This window comes from Anomaloglossus baeobatrachus, chromosome 1 (assembly GCF_048569485.1).
Source record: "Anomaloglossus baeobatrachus isolate aAnoBae1 chromosome 1, aAnoBae1.hap1, whole genome shotgun sequence".
NCBI classification, from domain to species: domain Eukaryota; kingdom Metazoa; phylum Chordata; class Amphibia; order Anura; family Aromobatidae; genus Anomaloglossus; species Anomaloglossus baeobatrachus.
Genome location: NC_134353.1, coordinates 132,853,202 through 132,879,470, shown reverse-complemented (window position 1 = coordinate 132,879,470; position 26,269 = coordinate 132,853,202). Strand labels below are relative to the sequence as shown.

At 43.1% G+C, this 26,269-nt stretch overlaps 1 protein-coding gene across 1 annotated transcript in view; it reads left to right on the top strand.

Annotated features, from left to right (window-relative positions):
• The window catches only part of LOC142290964 (cyclic nucleotide-binding domain-containing protein 2-like), a 233,993-nt gene that overhangs the window by 193,373 nt on the left and 14,351 nt on the right, over window positions 1–26,269 (top strand). The window contains exons 11-13 of the mRNA XM_075335154.1: window positions 13,763–13,803; window positions 16,782–16,841; window positions 21,199–21,246. Of these exons, the coding sequence (XP_075191269.1) occupies window positions 13,763–13,803; window positions 16,782–16,841; window positions 21,199–21,246 (149 nt within the window). The remainder of the gene's footprint in view (window positions 1–13,762; window positions 13,804–16,781; window positions 16,842–21,198; window positions 21,247–26,269) is intronic.

Sequence of the window (26,269 nt, the reverse complement as noted above, 5' to 3'; positions counted from 1 at the left end):
CTTCACGACCTTTGACATATATTTACGTTAAAGGTTATGTCTAGGGATGATCTCAAATACCTCAAATATTAGGCTTCACGAATATTTTCCGAATAGGTCGCCACTATTCGACTATTCGAAGCGTAGTGTAAGTCTAAGAGAAACCCGAATAACAACTATTCAGAACTATTTGAGCTTCCTATAGAGTTATGTGGCGCCCCTGACCTGGTCAGGTGTTACATCTCGTGGCTCTCCTCTTGCAAGGAATGAGGTGGTCCCCCATTCCTTGTCTGCCGCGAGCCCTCCTGCTCAGCAGCGCCAAAGGCCTGGGAGACTGCAGGAGTTTCCTCCCCCTAGATGCAGCAGAAGGGAGACACCTAGTGGTTTACTCCTTGTAAGGAATGGAGTGGTCTCCCATCCCTTGCCTGCCACGTGCCCTCCTGCTCGGCATCGCAGAGGGTCAGAGTGGTTGCACAGTGTGCAAAGGATAGATGCTCAGGGAAGCAACAAGACTTCCCTTAGCTCTGCACATTGTGAAACCGAAGATCCCGCCTTTATGACCCAGAGGCAGGAGGTTGAGCATGTGCCCCACGTGACGTCTTCTGATTCGCTCACTGGTATCACACGGCCAGATAACGAGGCTGGTGATGTGCTGAATCCTGACTGGCCGGGCCAGGACGTCACAGATCATGATTGGGTCACATCCGTCTCGTGCCCGCCCTTGGCTGGAGCTACATCTCCTTTAAAACCCCTCCTGCCATCATGGCGGCGCGCGACCGTCCTTCTATGTTTGGATGTCTGGCAGCGTGCTGCCACGCCACTGTACAGACGTCATTGTATTTTGCAGGTCTCGCCCCTGCCTTGCTGCTCCGGCAGTATTCCGTTTGACAGGCTGTGTTCCTGTCCCAGGTGAGCTCCTTGAATCTCTGTCGGACTCACCTGGTTTCTGAAGCACACGTGCGTGGGCACCTCTGTGCTACCCTCGTGCCATATTCCTGTGACTCCCGCTGGCACACGTGCGTAGGCACCTCTGTGCGTCCCCGTGCAACAGGTACACCAAGTTGTGAGCCCCGTGCCATACAACCCTCACGGGTTAGGGCGGACAGGTGTACGCAAATCGTCTGTGACATTCCAGACGATCGCTAGCAGCAACCTGCTCACTCTTCTCCCACCATAGCAGCGGTCCCTTACACCGCACAGTGGACCTTGACCAGCGGAAGCTGTCCATATACCATCTTGGCACGCTTCCCCGGGTCCCCCTCGTAACAGTCAGGCACCACTGAGTACTGCACCCATGCTGGGGCAGTACTTCCAGGTAATCCTGAAGGCTGGAATAGGGTGTGTATGCACAGGCACATAGCAACCAGGTCTCCCACACCTTGAGAGGGGACTCTTGGGCAGACCCAAGAGGGGGCTTGCCTCCACATCTCATCAAGAGGTGTAGTGGAGGGGCTGGGAGTTAAGTTTGCAGAGGCTGTCAGGAAAGAAGGTGAGTGAGCCACTCTGATAGCAGTGAGCGTGGTTGCTAAGAGACGCAGTCGTGCGCACACGCTAGTCAGACCCTGCACGTGAAGTAGCCGTTAGCGGGGGAGAACGGTTACCAGCCAGTCAGTCAGTCAGAAAGACGCTGAGGAAGTCAGTCGGTCGAGTACGGGGACTACTGGTGACTAGGCACGCACGGGGAACAGGTCCCTAGAGTAGACATCCATTTATTGATCTGCTAAACCTGCCGGTGAGGGGAACTACAAGTCCCTCACCAACAATTAATAATAATAATTTTATTCATTTATATAGCGCTATTAATGCCACAGCGCTTTACATATATTGACAACACTGTCCCCATTGGGTCTCACAATCTAGAGTCCCTATCTGTATGTCTTTGGAGTCCGACTAGGACTAGAGTCCGAGCCTCAGCAGCAACGAGGGGGCCCATAAGGAGGATCGAGCTTGGAGACATTTTCCTTGGTCCACGCTGCCGGCAAACGGGAAAGGCAGTAGCGACTTCCCTGGATGAATCCCATGGTACTTCAAGTCAGGGGTTATCCGAAACAAGAAGTGCTAGGAAGGCGAGTTAACGGTTACCCTTAGACTGGCCTAAAGGATACCTGGTTTCTCCTGGTTTAATCTCAGCATCGCCTGGGTACCTCACAAAACCATCCAAAAGTGAGTAGAAGCAAGTTGAAAGACATTTTGGACTGAGATTGAGTTATTCTGGAACCTGTTGTTCTACACACCCGAGCCCCTGGGGCCAGCCTCACTCACGGGAGGCCACACCATCCGTCTGCAGACTCCATCCGCCCCAGACGCTCATTAAACCTGCAGTGGCGGTCACCCATAACCCTGACCGCAAACCGCGAGTGGCGGCACGACTCCTGTACATAAAAAACCGACATACCTGTTGCCAGAAATACCCAAGTGAAGACCCTGTGGCATCCCCGGAGGTGGAGTGGTGTCCCTGGGGCGACTGCTGCAGGTGGGCTCCACACTTACATTGCGCATCGAATATTTGCATAGTGGCGACCTATTCGCAAAATATTCGCGAAGCCGAATATTTGAGGTATTCGATCATCCCTAGTTATGTCCTTTCTTTGATGCGGGCTCACATGATGAGCTCTCATCTTTCCCTGCACATATCGGCTGGTCTGATCAGCCAACATGTGCCTCTAACAGTCTACTATCCACCCGCAGATGTTAACCCATTAAATCCTGCTGTCAATCTCTCACAAGGGGATTTAACATGCATTGTTGGGGAGCACATAATTCCCTCTACCATTGGTGGCTCAGCATAACAAAAAAAAAATCAAAATGCCAGAATTACAGTTTTGTGGCCTCCGCAACTTTGCCATAAAATGTAATGAGGCAATCAAAATATCACATGTATTAAAAAATGGAATCAGAAGAAACGTCAGCCTAGGCTGCAAAACAGAAGGCATGATTTAACTCAGATCACAAAAAATAAAAATGTTACTGTTCTTGAAAAATAACGCCAAAAGCAAAATTTAGTTTTTTTGACAAACTTCTGATCATTTTTTCACCACTTTAATAGAAATATATATATATATATATATATATATATATATATATATATATATATACAGTACAGACCAAAAGTTTGGACACAAATTTTCATCTCTAGAACAACTGTTAAGAGAAGACTTGGTGCAGCAGGCCTTCATGGTAAAATAGCTGCTAGGAAACCACTGCTAAGGACAGGCAACAAGCAGAAGAGACTTGTTTGGGCTAAAGAACACAAGGAATGGACATTAGACCAGTGGAAATCTGTGCTTTGGTCTGATGAGTCCAAATTTGAGATCTTTGGATCCAACCACCATGTCTTTGTAGAAAAGGTGAACGAATGGACTCTACATGCCTGGTTCCCACCGTGAAGCCTGGAGGAGGAGGTGTGATGGTGTGGGGGTGCTTTGCTGGTGACACTGTTGGGGATTTATTCAAAATTGAAGGCATACAGAACCAGCATGCCTACCACAGCATCTTGCAGCGGCGTGCTATTCCATCTGGTTTGCATTTAGTTTCACCATCATTTATTTTTCAACAGGACAATGACCCCAAACACACCTCCAGGCAGTGTAAGGGCTATTTGACTAAGAAGGAGAGTGATGGGGTGCTACGCTAGGTGACCAGGTCTCCACAGTCACCAGACCTGAACCCAATCGAGATGGTTTGGGGTGAGCTGGACCGCAGAGTGAAGGCAAAAGGGCCAACAAGTGCTAAGCATCTCTGGGAACTCCTTCAAGACTGTTGGAGGACCATTTCCAGTGACTACCTCTTGAAGCTCACCAAGAGAATGCCAAGAGTGTGCAAAGCAGTAATCAAAGCAAAAGGTGGCTACTTTGAAGAACCTAGTATAAAATACATATTTTCAGTTGTTTCACACTTTTTTGTTAAGTATTTCATTCCACATGTTTTAATTCATAGTTTTGATGCCTTCAATGTGAATCTACAATTTTCAGAGTCATGAAAATAAAGAAAACTCTTTGAATGAGAAGGTGTGTCCAAACGTTTGGTCTGCACTGTATATATATATATATATATATATATACGTTTGGTATCTACGTGTTTGTACTGACCTAGAGAATTATATTGCCAGGTCAGTTTTACCATGTAGTGAACATGGTAAATAAAACACCAAAAAACAATTGTGGAATTGCACTATTTTTGCAACTTCGCTGCACTTGGAATTTTTTCATCCATTTTCCAGTACAGTTTATGGTAAAATAAATGGTTTAATTCAAAAGTACAACTTGCCTTTCAAAAACAGTGTCCTCACTCGGCTACATTGATGGAAAATTAAAATATTATGGCTCTTGGAAGACGGGGAAGAAAAACAAAAAAGTGCAAAAATGGAAAATCGCCAGGTGCTGAAGGGGTTAAGTAACTTGTCCGAAGCAAGACATTTTTGTAGGTCCGGATATTTGTAAACTCATGAAGGACCATGCGTTCAAAACAAAAATCAAAGCTGTTGAGGAAAGCGCTTGGGATTCTTGTGAAGTTGAGAAGTTGTGAAGAAATTTCTATGTAACAACAGAGACACAAAGTTTAAGTCCATCGTGGAGAACAAGGCAAAGCATTTCAAAGCTTTGAGTTGTCATGAATTTGAAGTTACAACTTTTACATTCCCATTTGGACTACTTTCCCGAAAAATTTGGTGGTGTTAGCAGAAAGCAAGGAAAAAGATTTCAACAGGATATCAAGAAGATGGAATGGCTATACCAAGATAGATGTAACGTGAACCTGATGAGGACGAATGCTCGATGCTTCAGAGAGAAGATCTGCAAGCCTTCTATAAGAGAAAAGGGATTTAGAGAAGTTTTGAAGAAACAAGGAAAAGACACCAGAATTAATTTCCAACATAGCTGCAGGATGTTCAATACATTTTTATATCTAATATTTGGTACATTTTTGGCTACAATAAAGATTTTTTATCATCTCGCTTGTATGTAATTGCACGCACATTTTGGTCAAAATCCATACGTAGTGGATAAAAATAAAAGGTTTTTTTTTTCCAAATCAGGGCATAAGAAAACATAAGAATTACTAATTGGATTTGAAAAAAAAATCATAAACTGAAATTTTGCAAACTATGTAAATAAAGTTAAGCAATGATTGAGAATAATTGCAGTGAACATACAAAAATAAGGACACATTTTGTGATTCACCCTATGTTAACCATTGGCAAGCAATGCTACAGAGAAGACAAAATGGTAATTTATTGATTATAATTGCACCTCTCTTTATAATTATCCTTTAACAATCTATGAGCAAAAAAATAATTTGAAAGAATTCCCTTACTTATTTGGTACAACAAAAATATAATTATGCTTATACTTGCATGATAGAAAATAATTATCAAGATAATACTAGAGATGGGCAAATAGTAAAATATTCGGGTTGTGATTATTTGAGCAGAATAATTTCTACTATTTGTGTATTTGCCACAAATAATGAACCCAATGCAAGTCAATGGGAACGCAAATAATTTTCTGGAGGACTTTGGAAGTCGGTCTGGAAGGGCTATAAAAATGCTAAAATGGATGGAAAAGTGCTGAAATTGAATGGGAACAGCATTGGGAAGATGCCTGGATGCATTTTTGACTCACATTTGTTTTCTGGTAATAATATTGTCACAGCATTACTCGGAGTAAAGTACACTTAGTACCGTGGAAACCCGGCTGTGAACCCCGGTGACCTGATTGACTGTCTTTCACAGTCTGGTCCCCCACTACGCTCAGTGTGTCCCAGAAGCTGCAGTGAGTGGTCACATTTTCCATCAGTGTAGCTTCTGGATAAAGCAGAGCTGGGATCATTGTGGGGCATTGTGTGGATTGCGTCGGTCCTGTGGGGGTCTTTTTGGGGTTAATAAAAGAGGGTGCAGTTTTATTAAAATGTAAAATAAAGGAGTTGAGTTGAGTGTTTGTGTTTTTTTTTTTACTTAAAGGGTTGGTCATAGACCCTTCCCCATAACCCAGAACTTGATTGCAGCAGTGATTTTTGACAAACCACAGCTGTCATCAATCCCATATACTACCCCAATTGCCACTGCACCAGGGCAATCGGTATGAATCGGGTAAAGCGCCACAATTGGCTCATCTAATAAATGCGCCAATTTTGGGGCAGGTGTGCACTGGTATTTTTAGGCTTGGCAGCTCAAAACCATGCGTCTCCCAAGCCCCCATCTGTTTCCTAACCCAGACAGCTAGTGTGAGGCAACCAATCATAGACGCCTGCACAGATGATGGGTGGGGCAAACAGGACTGCAACTAATCACAGATGCTACCACAGAGGGTGGGCGGTAAGCAGTGCATATTAATAAGGGTTAATGAGCTGTCCAGGAAGTAGTTTGACAGGGAAAATCAGTAAGTGTAATTCTCCTGCTTTAATGACCGGAAGTTTTGGGGGGGGGGTTTCCACTTTGCCTCCCAATCACAGTAATGCCAGTAGCGAAGATGGCTACGGCATTACTGTCATTGGCAGGCAATCCCCGCGCCAAACATGCAGGGGGAGACTCAACTCACGAGGCAAATATCAAAATACTTGACGAGTAATGGAAATATTGTGAATACCTTTATATTTGTGCGAGTAATGAATAGTGCTGAGTATATTTGCTGATCACTAATCAATACTTAGTATTTAGTTGTTTTGATTATGCTGACAACATGCATTAAAAAGAGAACAGGTATTTCTCTTGACTATCACACACAAACATATAATCATGACTGCTTCACTGAGCATGCATGTTACCAAGATATAATTCAAATTTGTCGGGTTTGAAGAATTTATCCCAAAAATTAAATTCAGATCGAATAAATTCACAGTGAATTGCAATACTAAAAAGTGACCAATTGCCTGGAAATGAAAAAAGTTAGATAAAGACATCAAATTACCACTGAGAGCTTTAATACTGATCCTCTTTGTTTGCAGAGTGTAAATAATAAAAAGAAAATGCTGTTTATCCCTTCCTCAAGTTTTATAGAATACTGTAGTCTGCTCTCATCAAGTTTGTATGGAAAGGATCTACACTCATGGTAAATCAGCAGGAGGAACATATCTTCCAGATCTGAGACGTTGTCACCAAATATCATTATTCATTTGTCTACTCAATTGCAACTACATACAGTATCCAAACTATGGGTTCTGTTTGATCAATTGTGCTCTTTTGTACTTTTAAAATACCTTTCTTAGATTGAAGCAAAAAGACAAAATGCAGATAGCAATACAAAGGTTTTTACTCAAAGCTACTGTGAAAATATGGGATCAGAAAAAAATATTATTACTAAACAGTATGTACAGACATTACAAAGTAAAATAGTTTATCAGGTACTGGATTAGTGACCGCCCTGTTTACAATCTGTAAGGAAATTGGGCGACACAGTAAAGGCCGCTTTATACGCTAACGAGATGTCGTTGGGGTCACAGAATTTGTGAAGCACATCCAGCCTCGTTAGCGACGTCGTTGCTTGTGAAACGCACGAACGACCGTTAACAATCAAAATTACTTATCTTATCGTTGATCGTTGACACGCTGTCCATTTCCCAAATATCGTTGCTGTTGCAGGACGCAGGTTGTTCCTCGCTCCTGCGGCAGAACATATCGCTATGTGTGACACCGCAGGAATGAGGAACATCACCGTCCCTGCGGCCGCCCGCAATGAGGGGGGAAGGAGGTGGGCGGGATGTTCGTCCCGCTCATCTCCGCCCCTCCGCTTCTATTGGGCGGCCGCTTAGTGACGTCGCTGTGACACCAAACAAACCGCCCCCTTAGAAAGGAGGCAGTTCGCCGGTCACAGCGACGTCGCAGGGAAGGTAAGTCTGTGTGACGGGTGTAAGCGATGTTGTGCACCACGGGCAGCGATTTGCCCATGATGCACAACCGACGGGGGCGGGTACGCTCGCCAGCAATCTCGCTAGCGAGATCGCAGCGTGTAAAGCGGCCTTAAGTAGACAATTGAGATCTTCTATGAATATACTGAGAGAGGGGGACAGCGCTCTGTATCATTTACACCTACTCCCCCTGGTGACTTCCTGTTGCAGGAGGGGCGATGGATGCTGTGGGCAGTGACTGCAGCTCCAGTTTCCTGTAACGTCATGTTTGAGACTCCTTTCAAACAAAATGTCACAGGTAATGCAGTAAACAAAAAAAAAAAACATCTTTAGGGATTAGATAGGTAGGGAGAAGTGTTGGGAATTGTATAATAAAGCTAATTACAAAAATGGTTAGGGGGTAAAGATAAATAGTTAGAAAAGACATTTTAGATGTTGAACTACCCCTTTAAGTAATCAGTGCAAATCACTTCACAGTCACAATAACCAGCATATTAAAATGTAATAATTATATTAAAACCAACATAAAAACAAAGACAATCATAAAAATACTGATAAATCGCTATTATCATCGAAACCTAAAGGACCTTGTGCATTCAAAAGAAAGATTCATTAGCTTCTCTTGTAACAAAAGTTTATGGTGATCTCCGCCTCATGTAGGAGGATTAACTTTTTCCAATTCTACAAATCGAAGATGATAAGGGTCTGCCTGGTGAGTATCACACATAGGTTTAATTAACCTAGTAGAGCCCTTCCAAGTTTGATTAGACCGAAAGTGTTCTTTGAACCTGACATACATAGGTCTCATGGTTTTTCCAATGTAGAAAAAAAACACAAGCACAAAAAAATTATATAAACTACAAACTGGGTTTTACATGTAATAAAGTGAGAGACATGACGTAACAAAGAACATATGTGTAATGGATTTGTAGTTAAAGGGAAATTACAAAGAGAATAATTGCTGCATTTAAAATAACATAAAAGGATAAATTTATTAAGACGATTTTTACATGAAGAATTTAGTTTATTATGAACTAATGTATCTTTTATGATATCAGTCCATTTGTATGTGAGTAACGGTTTCTATGAGCTATTACTTTTAGATTCTTATAGTTCCCTAATACAAACAGATAGCAATTTTTTTTTATTGCTGATCTAATTATTTTATCAATTAGGCTAAAGTTAAAGATAAATCTCTTTTCTTTCTCTTTTTTAGTTACTGACCTTTTATTTCTATTAGGTAATGCTTTTTGGGTTCCACTTGCACATAGCTTCCAATGCAAGAGAATCGGAAGCGATATGCTAATGATGAGCCTCTGGTGCGAACGTCAGCCGAAGGTCATGTTACTGTGATCCGATCTTGCGATCGGGTCACAGCGGCAGAGAAGAGGGAGGGAGCACTTTCTCCCCATTTCTTCCCTGGCATGTCTCTGCATATATCGCAGTGCACTCGGATGACATGAGAGTGCAATCTGATGTTTCACACCTACCCATAGACTTGTATGGGTGCGTGTGAGCCAAGACTTGTTTTCAAACCCAGCATGCTGCGATTCTTTTCTTCTGCCAGTATGGTATGAGAACTCAATCGCAGATGGACACTGCACCATAGTTTTGCAGTAGAGTGAGAGCAATACTATGTTTTATCGGATTGCACCCGTCTGTTATGATCCGGTAACTGTGGAAGATTACAAAAAAACACAAGAAAACAGGAGTAGTTGGAACCTGGGCTGACCGCAATCCCCTAACTATCAGACCACACTAGAAGTAGCCGTGGAGCGTTCCTAAACACTTAGATGCCTCGTCACAGCCTGAGAAACTAGCTACTCCTCACAGAAAGAAATTATGAAATCTACCTTGCCTCAGAGAAGTCCCCAAAGGAGTAGATAGCCCCCGACATATAAAGATTATGGTGATGTAGGAAAACACAATACATAGATAGGAAAAATAGATTTAGCAAAGGCGAGGCCCAACTAACTAAATACAAAGGAAAGGAAAGAGAACTGATTGTGGTCAGTACAAAATCCCTGTAGAAAATACCAATCTCCTGATTGTAAAAATGGCCCTAGAGGTGGAACGGCCTCACCCCCACTATATCAGGTACTCCTGTAAATAATGGGAGAACAAAATACCAAAAAGAACACAAAAATACAAAAGTGCAAATACTCAAATTAGAAAGAGAGAAACTCCCTTATTCTGCAGGAGAGCTAGCAAAGGGGAACCCCCATGCTCACACACAAGAGAAATCAACCTTAACCTGCAAGAAAACAGATGCAAAACAAAGCAAAGAAAAACAAACACCCTAAGGTGTAACTCAAGAAGCAAGGAAAAAACTGACAACTTATCTGCAGAAGTCTTCCTCAGGGAAACAGGGAAGGACAGAACTCCAAGCCAGGAACAGAGACTGAGAAAATACAATTATAACCGTCACCAGCAAGGCAAAAAGTGCTCTCCTATATAGACCAGGCTTGTCTGCAATAGGACTTCCCTAATTCCCAATTAACGCCAACACCTGTCTTCGTCACAGGCTCAGACTCAGCTCCACTACCATTCCTGGCCACCAGAGGGAGCTCCAAAACAGCACCCACACAGACGACATTCACAACACTCGTCCATGCAAAACGCGGAACCGAGCTCTAATAATGACATTGGATAGCCCCTCTCAATCAATCTAGCTATTAACTCATTGGCTTGTTCAAGTAAACATTCATTGTTGTTATTAATACTTCTTAACCATAAGAACTGACTGTAGGGATGTGACTTTTTTGGATGAAACAGGTGATCACTATTAAAAATGGAATAGAGAATTAGTGTAACTTATTTGGATTTTGACATCAAGAAACTGAAGAATCAAACTACCAAAAATTAGAAGTGAACTTCATATTCATCGTATTAATTTGATCAAGAAACAAAAAAAACACCATTCACGGGATCCGGACCATATTATAAAAATATCTACATACTACAAAAAAGTTTGAATATATCCCATAAAGGGATTAGAAAGTGAGAAAATGTACTTGGCTTTATTTAGTAACTTCTAGAAATAAATTAGCAAATGTACAAGCTACCGCCGACCCTATTGTGATACCGGTCTGTTGTAGGTACCATTTGTGTTATGTATCAAGATAAAGTCAAGTGCTTTGCTAACAAAATTAATATACTCAAAACTCTTACCAGTGTAGAGCAAAATGTGTCTTTTATTGCTTCAATGCCCTAATTTTGAGATCTCCTAGTATACATGTGATTGAAGGAAGGTTGAATGGACAAATGTACGTAGACATTCTTGATAAAAATCTGTTGCTATTAACCAGAATGATAAAGATGAAACAAGGGGGGACATTTCAGCAAGACAATGATCCTAATCACACAGCGAAGGAAACAATTGGTTTCAGAGAAGAAAGATAAAGCTGGTAGGATGGCCCAGGCAATCACCTGACCTGAATCCAATAGAAAATTTATGAAAGAAACTAAACCTCAGAGTTAATGGAAGGAGCCTGCGGAACCTTCAACATATGAAGAGAGTTTATCTGAAAGAATAGACCAAAATCGCTCCTGAGCAATGCTTGTGATGAGTTTCTCTATACAGGACACATCTTGAAGCTGCCATCACCAACAAAGGCATTTGAAGTGTTAAATGAATTTCAGTAAGCATGTTCAATACTTTTTCTCTGTGGATTTTTTCATTTTTACACATCTCTAAATTTATGGACATCTATGATTTGATTTATTTGCCTGTGTGGATTAGATGGGTTGTTACCAACATCTGGTGAGAAATTCATGTCAATAGCATCTTTAGAAATATATTTACTTAGAAAATTGGTTCTATATGTATTTCACCTGCTGTAAGTCATATGGAAGACCTAACATCAGAAAGGTCTGTGGACCTTTTTTACTGTATTTCTTTTCTTCTTTTTGTTCTGTTTTATCTTTATATTTTTAAAATCATTTTATAAAATTTTCCCAAAAATATTATTAAGCATACAAATATACTGTTGTTAATAATAAAATAATAATTTTATTTATATAAAGCCAACATATTCCATAGCACTTTTCAGTTAAGCAAAGACATATGCAGTCAATAAGGACAATACAAAGCTAGGCCCGTTTCACACGTCAGTGAAAAACACAGACGTTTTTCACTGGCGTGTAAAACACGCACATGTCCCTGCGTGTGCCGTGAATCACGGCACACGTGGGTTGTCTAAGTGCAATCCGGGCTCCGTTCTCCGTGGCCCGTGATTGCACTTAGAAATCAACTCACCTGCGCCCGCTCCCGCTCTCCATGGTGCTGAATCCTCCCGCGGTGCAGAATCCGGCCGGCGCTGACCCCTGCAGCAGCTGCTTCTGGGTCGGCTGTGTCGCGCATAATGAATATGCGCGACAGTAATCAGCCGGCTTAGAAGCAGCAGGGAGGACGGGCTGCAGAGGACATCGCTGGACGCCGGGTGAGTTAAAATGTTTATTATTTTAAATGTACGTTTTTTTCTGGCACGTGTTTCACGGACCACACCACTGCGTGGTCCGTGGAACATCAGTGATGCCAGAAAAAAATGGACATGTCTCCGTGCAGCAATCATGCACACGCGGGTACGCTGCACGGAGACACGTGCAGTGAAAAATCACTGACGTGTGAGCAGACCCATTCATTATAATGGGTCTGCGTATGTCAGTGATTCTGGTACATTTAAAAAAAAGCACAAACGTACCAGAAACACTGACGTGTGAAAGGGGCCTAACACATAGTTCAACAGTTGCAAGAATAGTGAGGGCCCTGGTCACAAGCTTACAATCTATAGGACAATAGGGGGACACAATGGGTAGAATGTGGTTGTCATGTAAGGTCCAGCACCACCATTACAATAAATAGGGCTTTTAAAAGAATCTGCATTATCCAGTGATCAACCGGTATTAGACTCACCTATTGAAGTCCATGTGTGCACAAAAAAATTGGATGCCATATGGCACAGCAGTATAGCATCCTTTTTTAGAGATACAGTTTCCTGTATTAAAGAATTGCAATGTAAATGATGTATATTATTAACTGCAACAGTAAAAAACATATTGCATATTGATTTCATAAACTGTATATGAAAATATCAGAATATTCTGGATGAAACTCAGATTATTTTTTACACGCTGATGTGATTGACTTTTTATCTAGACTCTACGGATTACCACCATGCTCCAAAAACAAACTGATAGGTACATTGACCTTTCTGTATGGTAAAGAGTAACCCATTAGCATGGGCTACATGGGGACTTTGTTCACCCAACATATCAAACAGATGAAGATTGCAATTTCATGATGAAATGCAAGTGGATAGAAATCATGCAATTTTGGATTTCTGGCAACCACATTTACTTCTGCTAAACCTCTATCAGAATGTGTACATTTTGAAAAATTGACCATTGTCCTAAATTTCTTCCCAACAAAAATAGAACTATAACCATCAGATGCACCTTGCTTGGGCATGAAGGTGCAGTAATGGAAAGAAACACATTGGTGACTTTTTCTTGCTTAGAAATGGGTTCCAAATGGGTTCCATATGGGTTTTCCTTTGTCCCGGAGATCTATTATAGGACAATTATATACATCCTTTGGTTGCCACTGTTAACCAATTATGCTGCTATTAGATTTAGTTACGCCCTGTGATTTTGGACAGTTGGCATACGCAGACTTGACTTATTTATGTTTACTTTTGACATTTTGGTAATTTGTTTAAGACATTTCTTACTAAAACAAACCAGATTGCCTAGACTGATTAGAGCTTCGGAAGGTGCCCATCAATGACTGAACTTCAAGCACTCATTAAATTTCTCTTGATTAGGTGCCAAATCAGTTCTGGCACATTATAGTGAATGTTACAAAGAAAATAACTGGCAGTTTGTTACGTGACTTGGATTTTACATGTTGGAAACATTAAAGCTAATTTCTGTCTTGGCACAGACAAGAAGCTTGGTGACAAGGGAAGACGAGGCCAACAAGATGTAAGATGGATTTTATTTCACTTAATTAGACAAGGGATATTTATTTCAGGAATTTTATAAGAAATCTTTCTTTCCCGTCTTTAAAGAGAGTCTGCCAGTACAAAATGACATTGAACAAAACAGAAGTGCTTGGTGCCCCCATGTCATAGCCCAGTAGGTCAGTGCGTTTTTCCAGCTATTTGTTTTTCACTCTATCTCTGTCATTCTCTGGATCCTCTTAGGCAAGAAAGAGGAAGGAAAAAGTAAGTGGGAAGGTGCACTGAACTGCTTAGCTACGGCAAGGGTGCATCTGGCACTGGAGCTTGATTTGAATAGTCATTTTTTGCTTACTCAAGGTTCTTTAATTTCTTGATGATTTCTTGATACAGTATATCTCGCTGCAGCTAAGAATGGTGGTCGCCAAAAAACCTGCTTATATTAAAGTCAATGGAGCTGGAAGCTACAGGTCATTAATAGGAGCTGTAATTGGTTGCTATAGGCAACAAAGTACATTCTTAGTGTAAGAAGATGATGTGTGAGGTAATATGATTTTGATGGAGAGAAGGATAGAGAGCGAGACAGAGAGACAGAAAGAGAGAAACAGAAAGACAGAGAGAGACAGAGAAGAGAGACAGAGAGAGACAGAGACACAGACAGGGAGAGAGACCGAGAAATAGAGAGATAGAGATAGGCAGTGTGAGAGACAAACAGAGAGAGACAGAGATATATAGAGACAGAGGGAGACAGACAGAGAAAGAGAGATAGAGAGACAGAGAGAGAGACAGACAAACAGAGAGAGAGAGAGAGACAGAGAGAGAAGCAAAGACAGACAGCGATAGAAAGACAGAGAGACAGACAGAGAGAGACAGAGAGGGAGACAAACAGAGAAATAGAGAGGAAGACACAAAGAGGAATAGAGAGGGAGACACACAAAGAAACAGAGAGGGAGAGAGACACCTAGTTACTATCCCAAGCAACGCCGGTTACTACAGCTAGTGGAATTATAAAAATGCCATTCTTTAAATTATTATGATATGTATATTTTATAGTTTCTTTCCAAACATAATTGTTGTAATTTGTGCAAAAAATATAAACAAGGCAACAAGATCTTATTGAAAATCATTGACTTATAGAATCAATTTCTAGAGAAATACCATACATGGAAAATTACTAATTAGATTGCAGTGAGCACTGTTACACGTAGTGGCTCTCTTATTGCAAGGAATGAGCTGGTCCCCCATTCCTTGTCTGCCACGAGCCCTCCTGCTCAGCAGCGCCAAAGGTCTGGGAGACTGCAGGAGTTGCCTTCTCAGAGACACAGCAGAAGGGTGACACCTAGTGGTTCTCCTCTTGCAAGGAATGGAGCTCTCCTGCTCAGCATCACGGAGGCTCTGGGAAGTTGCGCAGTGTGCAAAGAATAGATGCTCAGGGAAGCAGCAAGACTTCCCAAGTCTCTGCACATTGTGAAACCGGGGATCCCGCCTTTATGACCCAGAGGCAGGAAGATGAGCATGTGCTCCACGTGACGTCTTCTGATTCGCTCACTGATATCACACGGCCCGATGACGAGGCTGGTGATGTGCTGAATCCTGACTGGCTGGGCCAGGACGTCACGAATCCTGATTGGGTCACGCCCGTCTCGCGCCCGCCCTTGGGTGGAGCTACACCTCCTTAAAAGCTCCCCCCTGCCATCATGGCGGCGCGCGACCGTCCTTCTATGTTTGGATGTCTGGCAGCGTGCTGCCACGCCACTGCTCAGGCATTATTGTCTTTTGTGGGCTTGGCCCTTGCTGCTTAGGCAGCACCTGGTTTGCAGGCCGTGTTCCTGCCTTGCTGCTCCGGCAGTATCTCCTTCAGCAGGCCGTGTTCCTGCCTTGCTGCTCCGGCAGTATCTCCTTCGACAGGCCGTGTCCCTGTCCCAGGCGAGCTCCTCGAGTCTCCACCAGACTCACCTGGTTATTGAAAGCACACGTGCGTGGGCACCTCTGTGCTACCCTCATGCCATATCTTGTGACTCCCGCTGGCACACGTGCGTAGGCACCTCTGTGCGTCCCCGTGCAACAGGTACACCGATCGAGAAGCCCTGAGCCATACAACCCTCACGGGTTAGGGCGGACCGGTGTACATAGATCGTCTGTGACCTTCCAGACGATCACTAGTAGCAACCCGCTCACTCTTTCCTGACCATAGCAGCGGTCCCTTACACCGCACAGTGGACCTTGACCGGCGGAAGCTGTCCATTTCCCATCTTGGCACGCTTCCCCGGGTCCCCCTCGTAACAGAGCACCATAAAAGCCAAAGTAATCACATAGTACTCTCTCAAACTATGGGACGACACTAATGAACTTTTTATGTGCTTGGATACAGCTCCTACAGCATCCGCCTACTGCCAAAACTCCTCCACTGCTGAAGCCAATTGCCATTCAGTTGTGTTTCAGTACAATTACCATCCTATGCACATAACAGGTCACTTACTGCTGATTCCACAGAGCGCTATCCCTCATGCAGGGACATGATATGCTGCAAAAGTGAGGCCCTCTAACCCTACTGAAATACCAGATGGGCCTCCTTGCTCTAAACCCAGTTAACTCCTTCCCTGCCTGGCCCCAGTATACATGAAGCATGGTACTTGTAGAAGACCAGATTGCCCATCTTATTGCAAAGATAGCCTCAGTTTTGTCAGATAACCTACTATTGGCTTCAAAGAAGGATACATATAAAAAGACAATATGAAACTGTCCAAAAATTCTGTAAATGGTGAATGATCTAGTGGTTCAATGCCTTTTCTTTCTTTATATTAACGGCCTTCAGGTCGATCTGGAGCCAAGGCGAATGATGTAAGAATGCTTTGTAGGACGATTGATCTTGTGCAAGCCTAGATAGGGTCACCATGGATTTCTTATGATAGAAAAAACACCCAAGACCCCATGATGTAGAATAATTTAAGACAATTATATATGGCATTTAGGAGCTATTACATGTCTGTTATTGCCTTGCAGGTGAGCACATCATCAGTTCGATTTGTTACTATCGGGACTCTGGAACGTGGAGGCATTTTTGTAAGTTATAATTTTTTTTTAAAAACGTCATTATAAAAGTTATATTTTCTATCAGAAAAAAAGAAAAAGAGTTATCATTTCTAGCAGGAAAAAAAAACATTTTTAGTTTCCATGTCCTTTGTGTGAACTTAACCAACCTACAAGTGGGAATCAAGATATTAAGCTCTTCCTAAGGCCGATTTTTTTTTTTTTATACTTCGATGTGAGCAAACTCTTAGGGGTACTTTGCACACTACGACATCGCAGGTGCGATGTCCGTGGGGTCATGTCGAAAGTGACGCACTTCCTGTGTCGCTCTCGACATCGTAGTGTGTAAAGCCTAGATGATACGATTAACGAGCGCAAAAGTGTCGTAATCGTATCATCGGTGTAGCATCGGCGAAAACCATAATTACCTTGCTGCGACGGTCCGATGTTGTTCCTCGTTCCTGCGGCACCACACATCGCTGTATGTGAAGTCGCAGGAGCGAGGAACATCTCCTACCTGCTTCACCGCGGCTCCTGTTGGCTATGCGTAAGGAAGGAGGTGGGCGGGATGTTTACGTCCCGCTCATCTCCGCCCCTCCGCTTCTATTGGCCGCCTGCCGTGTGATGTTGCTATTACGCCGGCCAGAGCGACGTCGCAGGGCAAGGTGAATGCATGTGAAGCTGGCGTAGCGATAATTTTCGCTACGCCAGCTATCACCACATATCGCTGCTGCGACAGGGGTGGGGACTATCGCACTCGGCATCGCAGCATCGGCTTGCGATGTCGTAGTGTGCAAAGTACCCCTTAGAATGGCATTTTAGCAGCAAAGATTTTGACTGCGGAGAAAGCAGTAAGGGACAATACTGTCAGCTACCATAGAGTTGTTAGAGGAAGGCTGGAGTCACACTTGCCTGTGATTTGCATGAGGTTCACATCACACTGCCCAGAAAGGCCACTGGCTCTCCTGACAGGAGAGGGTCAGTTTCATGTATTTCTATGCAGCTGACCCGCCCTGTCAGGAGAGAAGCCGGACGATCTGGGCAGTGTGATGCGAATCTCGCGCGAGTCACAGGCAAGTGTGACTCCAGCTTTACTCTAACAACCCTATGGTAGAAGACAATATCGTCCCTACCTGCTTTCTCTGCAGTTAAAATGTTTTCTGCTATAATGCCATTCTAAGGGTGTTTGCTCACATATAGGTATAAAAAAATTACTCCAATTTTCATACAGACGCAACAATCCTGGGTGGCTGCAGGCTGCTATTTTTAGGCTTGGGGACCAAAAAAGCATGGGTCTCCCCAGTCTGAGAATACCAGCCCCCAGCTGTTGGTTTATCATAGATGGAACTAACAGAGTTAAATAGATGGGTAGAGTGCTCAAAAAGGGACTAACATGTAATTTCAACCCTATTTTAAAATGTGCAATTTTTATTAATATTCATTAAAATGTACCCACAAACAGACACACAAACATATAAATAAGAATGGATCACGTTATCCGTGTAAATAACCAAGGAGTTTTACATTCACACTCACTTTAGGAAAGGGAAGGGAAACTAATATAGACCTATAAGGGTAGTGTATCCCTACCTAACAACAGAGGGTATGACACCATAAGTTACCGGGCGCCCCCCTTCCACGTCGACTCTCCCTCTCCCTGACCCTGATATAGGGATGGGATGGAAAGCCCTATAGTGGTGCTTGCACAGTACAATATATATGAGTTCCCAAATGGTAATACTCCTCCCTGTATTGTTTTTCTTAGATTAAGAAGGTATCAATTTACTGATCTATAACCAGGAATTCCTATTCATGATACTAGCACTGTACAAGACTTATAGACTTCTATTCCTAATAAATTATCTTTATGCAAGGTAGTGATCCATAAGAGTTATTTACAACCACATATGTTACAGGGTGGTATACCCCAAAAGTGCCGTATTTTTCGCTTTATAAGACGCACCTGATTATAAGACGCACCCCCAAATTTGGTGAAGGAAAAGAGAATTTTTTTTTTTAATGTTAAATGGGGTCCATCTTATAATGCCAATGTCCCTCTAACAAATCATATAGAGTATATGTCCCTCATAGCCCCCCATCCTAAAATTAGCCCCCCTTAATTTGGATATGGCCCCCTTATATTGAATATAGGCCCCTTGTGATGGCACACGTTCCCCTGTGCTGCCCATGGCCCCTATAGATCGCACAAGTCCCCCTGTGTTAGATATCGCCCCCATGATGCTGCCCATGGCCCCTATAGATCGCACAAGTCCCCCTGTGTTAGATATCGCCCCCATAGCGCTACCCATGGCCCCTATATAGATTGCACAAGTCCCCCTGTGTTAGATATCGCCCCCATGATGCTGCCCATGGCCCCTATAGATCGCACAAATCCCCCTGTGTTAGATATCGCCCCCATGATGCTGCCCATGGCCCCTATAGATCGCACAAGTCCCCCTGTGTTAGATATCGCCCCCATAGCGCTACCCATGGCCCCTATATAGATTGCACAAGTCCCCCTGTGTTAGATATCGCCCCCATAGTGCTGCCCATGGCCCCTATATAGATCGCACAAGTCCCTCTGTGTTAGATATCGCCCCCATGGTGCTGCCCATGGCCCCTATATAGATCGCACAAGTCCCCCTGTGTTAGATATCGCCCCCATGGTGCTGCCCATGGCCCCTATAGATCGCACAAGTCCCCCTGTGTTAGATATCGCCCCCAGGCTGCTGCCCATAGTAAAATAAAACATTCTTTCCTTACCTCCTGCAGCGCTGATCTCCCTCCTGTTTCCCTCCGTGCTTCTCTTCCTCTACTTCCTGGTTCTAGTGTCGGTCATGTGATCGGCACACCAGACTGAGATTTCTGCGTGCCTGATCACAGTGGAAGCAGGGACACGGGGAGAAACGCTGGAGGGGGTAAGTAAAGCTTTTTTATTTTAGAATGAGCAGCAGCCTGAGGGCCAAATCTAACACAGGGGGGGCATGTGCCATCACAGGGGGGCGCAGGGACATATAATATGCACCGCTGCCCCAGCCCATCACTGCGTGCGATTTCAGCACCACCAGAGATGGACAGCGGCTGTGCATATTATATGAGCGGGAGCAAGAGATCAAACGCTGCCGCCGCAGCGTTCACCTGCCCCCAGCAGCGCTCCCACCTCCCCTGGACCCTGCAGTGTATATATATATAATATATATATACACCCCCCCGTATATTCGGCTTATAAGACGCACCCCCTACTTTCTCCCAAAATTTGGGGGAACAAAAGTGCGTCTTATAAAGCGAAAATACGGTAAATTACAGTCACCTAGAGTCATATCACAAGGGGCTCAGATAATTTCCCCATTATACCCCAGGAGCTGAAAGAAAAATGGGATACAAACACCCCTGCAAATAACTGCAAAATAGAAAAGGTTGCTCCAATCATAGGCTATATAATATAGTAAAACAGGGAGACAAGATGAATTACTCCCTGAGAAGCAGGAATCCAGGCCTGCCAGGCCTCAACGCGTTTCTCCTCTCCCTTCAGAGGTTCATCAGGAGGCTAAGGGGAGACGGCAGCGGGCCCTGTTCAGTAACAATCCATGGCTGTAAGCCTGGAAATCTGTGTCTGCCGAACCTGGGAATATGTGTCTGACCATCACTAGGTACCATGTGTTATTTTCAAAGTAAGTATTCCAGCATCATCAAGCCTAAGAACTATTTAATAAAGTATGCAGGACTTTTTTTAACAAGAGCTGTATGGAGACACTTCTGTAAATAATGTTTTTATTATTATCATTATTATAATTATTTTTATTAATAATAAATGTTATCACACCATTAATTCCAGGATGCTGTATATGTGATGAGGGTTACATACACATTATATACATATAATAACTTATAAAAAATAACTAAAACAAACTGACAAACTAGTAAAGAGGTGAGGATCCTTCCCTCATGGGCTTACAATCTATATGTTTTATGTCATAAAATCATTGACTGGTCACATAGGAAGGAACATAAATGCCTTCTAGGTAAAGAGATATAACACATTCCCGGAACATAAAGGTTGTCTTACAAGTTGGAAAACATACATGTGTTCTGGAAAGGTGCAGGGCCTCATTTATCAAAAACTGTTATCAAAAACTTGACTTTGTTTTCCTTAGTAAGCAATCACAGCTCAGCTTTCATTTTTTGAACAGTAGGATGAATTCGCTGTAATCGGCTACGATGGGCACAAAATACTTTTTTTCAGATTTTAAAAATCTACCCCACACTTCATTATACTACTTTTACTAAATAAAAAATACATGCTGGGAGTTAACATAGTGATGCCATAGGCTGTTTAGAGATTCTGAAAATGTAGTAGAAGTAGTAATAGTAATGCTTTTGTCATTCACAGGGATTGGCAGAAACAATGTTCAGGTCCTCTAATCTACGCTTCAGCCTGGTAAGTATTTACGAGTATATATGAGATAGTGACATGATCATGCTGTGTCTTATTCTAATATCCGACCTGAGTAAAGTGGACCACATGATACTCTTTGGCTTTCTCTGTGTGGCCCGCTGACTGGGATAGCCAAAGGGCTGGAAATAATGGCCGTACTCTGCCCGGTGTCTCAATTTTACCAGTATCGGCATCATTAGGATGTGGAATGAGAATTGTAAGGGCATCATACTGTGTTGGGAGCTGTTGATCAAGGTATCAAAGGCTCTATAAAGGCATGTCTGTTGTAACATGTATTAATGTCAGGGTTAAAATGACGATGATGATGGTGAGACTCAAAAGGTCTCTCGGGATCTGACTGCTGTTTCTAATCATAATGTCATGTGTGCACACGAGAATGAAGAATAACTGGACAGCAAGTCAGTTACATCTATCTTCATGACTGGCACTGACCAAGTGGTCTTTATTATTTGAAAAAACTCTAGACCGAGCAGTAAGGGGGTGTAAACAAAAGTTTTAGTCCAATCAAGTATCGCAGGGCAGGGCTTCATGACGTATAGGATCTGCATCTCCTCTCTTTGATTGGACAGTCCAGACTCCAGGAATAACATGTGACCATTCTGATACTCATCTTATAGTAATGACCCCATCTTGGTCTATTTATTGTAGTAATATCTCATCCTGGTCCTAATCTTGTAGTAATATCTCCATCCTAGTCCCTTTGTAGTACTGTGTCCATCCTGGTCCCCTTGTTGTAATGTGCACATCCTGAGCCTCATATTGCTCTAATGAACCCAAAAGCACTATCAGTACATGGATACAGTATCAGAATAAACATCAGTAAATGAATACAGCACATGAATTACCATTTGCACATGAATACGGCAACAGAATCATCATCAGTATATGGTTATAGCACCAGAACCATTATCACTACATAAAAACAGCACCAGGACTATTTTCAGTACATGAACACCAGAACCATCGCCAGTACATAAATACATTACCAGAACCACTGTAAGTAGATAACTACATCACCAAGCTTAGTACAGTGATCAATTGAATTGTCAGGTCAGCCCCATACATAATTGTTTTACATACAACTCTCAGTATGTCCGTAACAATGGTGAGATACTGGGAATTGTTGTTAACAGACATCATCAGACTGCAGACCATACAGGAACCACAGTACTGATGACACGAAGTCAGTATTATGAATAAACATTTACATTTATGTACCTTATAGGTGACATCTTCTGTGATTGAAGTTGTTCTTTTTCTTTTTTTTTTCTTATCTGGTCCAGACACCACACCATTCTGACTTTTCATATACAGAGCTCCTTTCTCTTTGCAGAGTTCCATCTTCTCTGGTCTTCTGATGTACATCCTGACATGGTGAACTTAAAAAAAACAATGTCATCAAAATGTTCCTGAAAAAAACCTTATATGCCTGACATTAGTGGCCCTGAATAAATAATTGTTCTTCATTGTGCTCCCTACGCAAAATATGAGCCCCATAGTGTTCCACTTATGGTACATGACCTCCACACTGTTCTTTCCTATAAAATATTGCCTTTATACCATCACCTATTATAAATTATAAGGGACTCTGTCTCCCTTTTGGACATTACACACCACTGTTCACCATTATGATATATAACTGCCTCACTGTCTACCCTTATTAGCTATAACCACCACAAATTTTGCTCTTATCTATTTACATAATCACCAGTTCTGCCCGTTCCCCTATTCCGTCATGCACCGCGGCATTGTCCGTTGCGCAGCTGCAGTTCGAATGATGCTCCGGCTTCCGGGTCCTCACTGCACGCACGCATACACACACATAGCAGACACACATAGCAGACACACACATAGCGCACGCAGCAGACACACACAGCAGACACACACATAGCGCACGCAGCAGACACACATAGCAGACACCGAACACATACACACACATAGTGCACATGCATGTATACACTGAACAGACACACACACACTGCTGTATACTCACCTGAACGGGGCCGCCGGCGCCGCCGCTAGTGCTGTCAGCCCTTTACTGCAGTTGAATGCTTTGTGGCGCTGTAAAGCATTCAACTGCAGTAAAGCCATGACATCAACCTGCAGCGGCCGCTTCGTACAGTGGACGCTATCACGGAGGAGACTGTGTTGCAGCTGGAGGCTCCGCGGGCATGGAGGACAGGTGAGACACTGCATAATAGGGGACAGATGGGAACCAGCAGGAGCACAATGTGCTCATTACTGCAGCGGACATCAGCTCCCCCACCAGATCTGTATACCCCCAGCCCCCCTCCACCGTATCTGTATACCCCCAGCCCCCCCCACCAGAAATGTATGCCTCCAGCCCCCCAGGACTGTATGCCTCCAGCCCCCCCCAGCAGATCTGTATACCTACAGCCCCCCCCCACCAGATCTGTATACCTACAGCCCCCACCACCAGATCTGTATGCCCCCAGCCCCCCCACCAGATCTGTATGCGTCCAGCCCCCCCACCAGATCTGTATGCCTCCACCTCCCCCCCACCAGATCTGTATGCCCCCCCACCAGATCTGTATGTCACCAGCCCCACTCACCACTGCTCCTGTCAGCACCACTAAGCATAGACAGATGTTTATTCCACCGAACTCCTGATGCAATAGCATCGGGCCTATTTCTAGTTATCTATAACTGCCACAATGCTCATACTTATAACTTCCACACTGTCCACCCTTATTAGCTATAACAGCCACACTAACAGCCACACTCTCTTACATTATTAGCTATACCCTTATTAGCTAAAACCGCCACACTGATCACCTATAATCACCACATTATCCATATCTTAAGACACATTTTAAACATCTCATAGATATGTAACATTTTATGGTTAGAGGTTTCTTTTAACATTGCCTAAATTTATGGGTATTTTTTTTAAAAGGTAAACGGACTCATTTGTGGTTTTACTATTAATCCTGGGGCTTTACAACGATATGATATGTCATGGAAATCATTGTAAAAACATAATAAAATTTCTAAAATAAGAAAATTTAGCATTAGTCTTATGGTTGCTTTTCCAGCACGGAATAGCAACCCTTTAACACAGCTACCACCTACCATTTTGAAATAGTGCAAAAGTATTGAACAGCATAACCAGTCTACAGAAATCAGGCTGCAGTGATTCAGTAATAGGAATTTCTAACTGGAACATTTTAATAACATTATTACTGAGATCAGGAAGCCACAAATGTCCTTAAACCAACTATACTGAATATTTTAATTGCCATATTGATATATAATGAGGTCCCCTGGGGCTCATTTATGGTAACAATTAACACGGCAGCGAATGACCGACTCTCCAGTGTGCCTGGCCTGTCATTCCAGAGTTTACATCTAAAGGTTATGTAGGAAGCAGGGTCTAATACATATCTAGTAATAATATATAAAATACTTTGTCTGAATAAAAACAAAGTGCTACAAACAAGTAATCTCTCTGACCTTTTCAGCATAATAACTAGGAAATCAAACCACATGAAATGACCAAACCATTATATTAGGAATGTGAGTCTCCGGGTGTGGACAACAGTTTATAGGTCTTACACTAGATAATAACCATCCTTATAGAATAGGAAATCTAAGAAACGTAAAATCTGGCCCATTATTACCCTGAAAAATGTCTGTATGCTGAAGCATTAAAGGGGTGTTTCACTCCTTTGAAATATTGGCCACATCTCTGTAAAACTGATAAGGAAGGCTTTTCTAAATACCTTGTTCAGCCAATTCTGCCTCTGAGTGGCACTATTGTGCTCTGCTCATCCACATGAAGTGACCCCCGGGCTCCGTGATCTCTGAGATCTAGTGATATCACGTCAACTTTCAGTTGACCTGACATCACCGTGGCCAGCCCCAGTCTTCCTGAGTGACTGGGCTGTGGGCGGTGTTTCGCCGCTTGTTACAACCCAGCATCAGTCCTGCTTGCGGCGCTCTGCAGCGAAGGAGAGCACGCTAGATGCTGGGCTGTGACGAGCGGTGAAACGCAGCTCACAGCCCAGTCATTCACAGAGACTGGGGTCAGGCTCAGTGATGTCAGGTAATTTGGAAGTTGACGTGACATCACCGGATCTCAGAGGTCACGGATTCCGGGGGTCACTTCATGATGATGAGCGGATCACAATAGTGCCGCTCAGAGGCAGAATTGGGTTAACAAGGTATTTAGGAAAAGCCTTCCCTATCAGTTTTACAGGGATGTGGCCACTATTGCAGAGTAGTGAACCACCCCTTTAATATTTCCATTTTGTGAAACTAACGGACTTTTGCCTTTTCCTGAAAAATAACCCCATCCCTCCTCCACCAGAATTTACAGTTGTCATAACGTACTCAGATAGGTGACCTTCTCCTTGTATTCACCACACCCAGACTTTTCCATCAGACAGTGAAGCCTGATTCCTCACTCTACAGACAATATTTCCAATGTGCAAAATATCAGTGGCGGAAGCTTTACACCACTCCATCCAATGCTAGGCTTGCATACATCTGTTTGTCCATGGAAAACCTTGCCATGAAGCTTCTGGCTCTTAGTTTCTGTGCTGATGTTAATGCCAGAGGAGGTTTGGAGCTCTTCAGTTATTGATTCTGTAGAGCGTTGGTGACTTTTATTCACATTCATTGACCATAAAATGGAGTGTAGGGAAGGGGTTAAAAATAAACTGCCAACTCCACCACCTCTGCTTTGTTTCGCTTTGTGGGTCTTTGGATGTTATGTTGCTGAGGACTATGCAGTCATATGTGTTGGTGGGGGCTGAGGGACATCATTGTCATCAATGGCAGCCATCATCCCTTTATGACAGCATCTCTTATGGTCTGATAGAAACTAGTGGACCAGAGAGGGAAGAATGGATTCTGGTGGTAGGTTTTATCATAAACATAGATTCTCTCTATTAACTTTAATAGAAAAGTAGAATATTGCTTTAAACAACTTTTTTAATTGAATTTACAACAGACACTTAATGTAATTGGTACAACAAAGCAT